Source organism: Eimeria mitis, genomic scaffold (genome assembly GCF_000499745.2).
Source record: "Eimeria mitis Houghton genomic scaffold, Emh_scaff5513, whole genome shotgun sequence".
Taxonomy (NCBI): Eukaryota; Apicomplexa; class Conoidasida; order Eucoccidiorida; family Eimeriidae; genus Eimeria; species Eimeria mitis.
The window spans coordinates 1-1,940 of record NW_013573785.1 but is presented as its reverse complement, the minus strand read 5'-3'; the positions used below and the strand labels follow the sequence as shown (position 1 = coordinate 1,940).

Below are 1,940 nucleotides of genomic sequence, written 5' to 3'. Positions count from 1 at the left end.
ATATATATATATATATATATATATATATATATATATATATATATATATATATATTCATATATATTTATGTATACATATATACATCTATATTTAAATAAATAAATAAACAAATATATATATGTATATATGTATATATATATATATATATATATATATATATATATAAAATACAAAAAATATAAATAAATATATAAATAAATAAATAAATATATAAATACCTTTATTAGCGTGTTCTTCTTCCTCAATAAGCAAACAAAGTTTAGTTTTATCGTCTCTCACTCCCACAATAAAACAATAAAAATAAATATTTTTTGTCAATTCATATAAAGCATCTGCGGCCTCTTCCTCCATGTCAGGCGGCGGGAGAAGGCCTGCATGCAGCAGCAGCAGCAGCAGCAGGTGGAGCAGCAGCAGCAGCAGCAGGAGGTGGAGCAGCAGCAGGTGGAGCAACAGCAGCAGCAGCAGCAGCAACAGCAGCAGCAGCAGCAGCAACAGCAGCAGCAGCGGCAACACCAGCAGCAGCAGCGGCAAAAGCAGCAACAGCAGCAGCAGCAGCAGCAGCAACAGCAGCAGTAGCAGCAGCAGCAGCAGCAGCACGAGGTGGAGCAGAAGGAAAGAATAAGAATATCCTGCACTTTGTTTTTTTTTTTGTTTTTTTTGCTGTATATATATACATATATTTATTTATATTTATTTATTTATTTATTTATTTATTTATTTATTTATTTATTTATTTATTTTTATTTATTTATTTATATAAATACCTGAGAGACAGCATGGTATAGCTTGTGGAGGGTAAGCAGCAGCAGAAAGAGAAGAAGGGCATTTCCTTATTTGCTGCAGCGACAGTTTGCCTTTACACCCATAATCTATAAATAAAACTAATAAACTATCTCCTTCTCTCTTCTCTACGCGGGCTCTATACCACTGTATATACACACATAAACAAAAAAAAAAGAAAAAGAAAGAAAAAGGATTGAAAAAGAAGAAAAAAGGAGAGAAAAAAGAAAAAAAACGAGAAAAAGAGAGAAAAAATAAAAAAAATAAATAAAACTAATAAACTATCTCCTTCTCTCTTCTCTACGCGGGCTCTATACCACTGAAAAGAAACAAATAAACAAATAAAAAGAAAAAGAAAAAGAAAAAGAAAGAAAAAGGATTAAAAAAGAAGAAAAAAGGAGAGAAAAAAGAAAAAAAACAAAAAAAAAGAGAAAAAATAAAAAATAAATAAAAATAATACACTGTCTCCTCTCTACTCGTGCTCTATACCACTGTATATACACACATAAACAAAAAGAAAAAGAAAAAGAAAGAAAAAGGATCAAAAAAGAAGAAAAAAAAAGAAGAGAAAAAAGAAGAAAATAAATAAAACTAACAAATTGTCTCCTCTCTTCTCTACTCGGGCTCTATACCAATGTAAAGATACAAATAAACAAACAAAAAGAAATATAAACAAATAAAAAAAAGAAATAAAAATAAAAAGAAACAAACACAAATAAAAAAACAAACACAAATAAAAAGAAACAAATACAAATAAACAGAGAAAGCCAAGAAGAAAAAAAGGGAAAGAAAAAAAAATAAAAACAAAATAAAACAAAAACAAAAATAAAAAAACAAAAATAGAATAAAAATAAAATAAAAACAAAACAAAAATAAAACAAAAATAAAACAAATAAAAAAACAAAAAACAAAACAACAAAAAAAAATAAAATAAAAAATAAAATAAAATATTTTACTTGTTTGTCTTTTGCATGCATCCCCAGTATTGTTTCTCCTTTTCTCGGTAGGCCAGCTGGGGTGTATGTACAGTCTATCGTTGATTGTGTTTCTACTGTCTCCTTTATTTTTTTTGTTATTTCTTCTAGCTTATCGTTTCTTTCTTCCTTAAACAAACAAACACAATAAATACATATATATATATATATATATATATATATATA

General features: G+C 27.5%; 1 protein-coding gene across 1 annotated transcript; it reads left to right on the top strand.

Moving 5' to 3' along the window:
* Positions 1 to 375: 375 nt before the first annotated feature.
* EMH_0082470 (uncharacterized protein) lies at positions 376 to 576 on the top strand (the record flags this gene model as incomplete). The annotated part of the gene is made up of 1 exon (XM_013500538.1): positions 376 to 576. One exon carries the CDS (start codon positions 376 to 378, stop codon positions 574 to 576), a length of 201 nt encoding a protein of 66 aa, XP_013355992.1.
* Between the last annotated feature and the right edge of the window lie 1,364 nt (positions 577 to 1,940).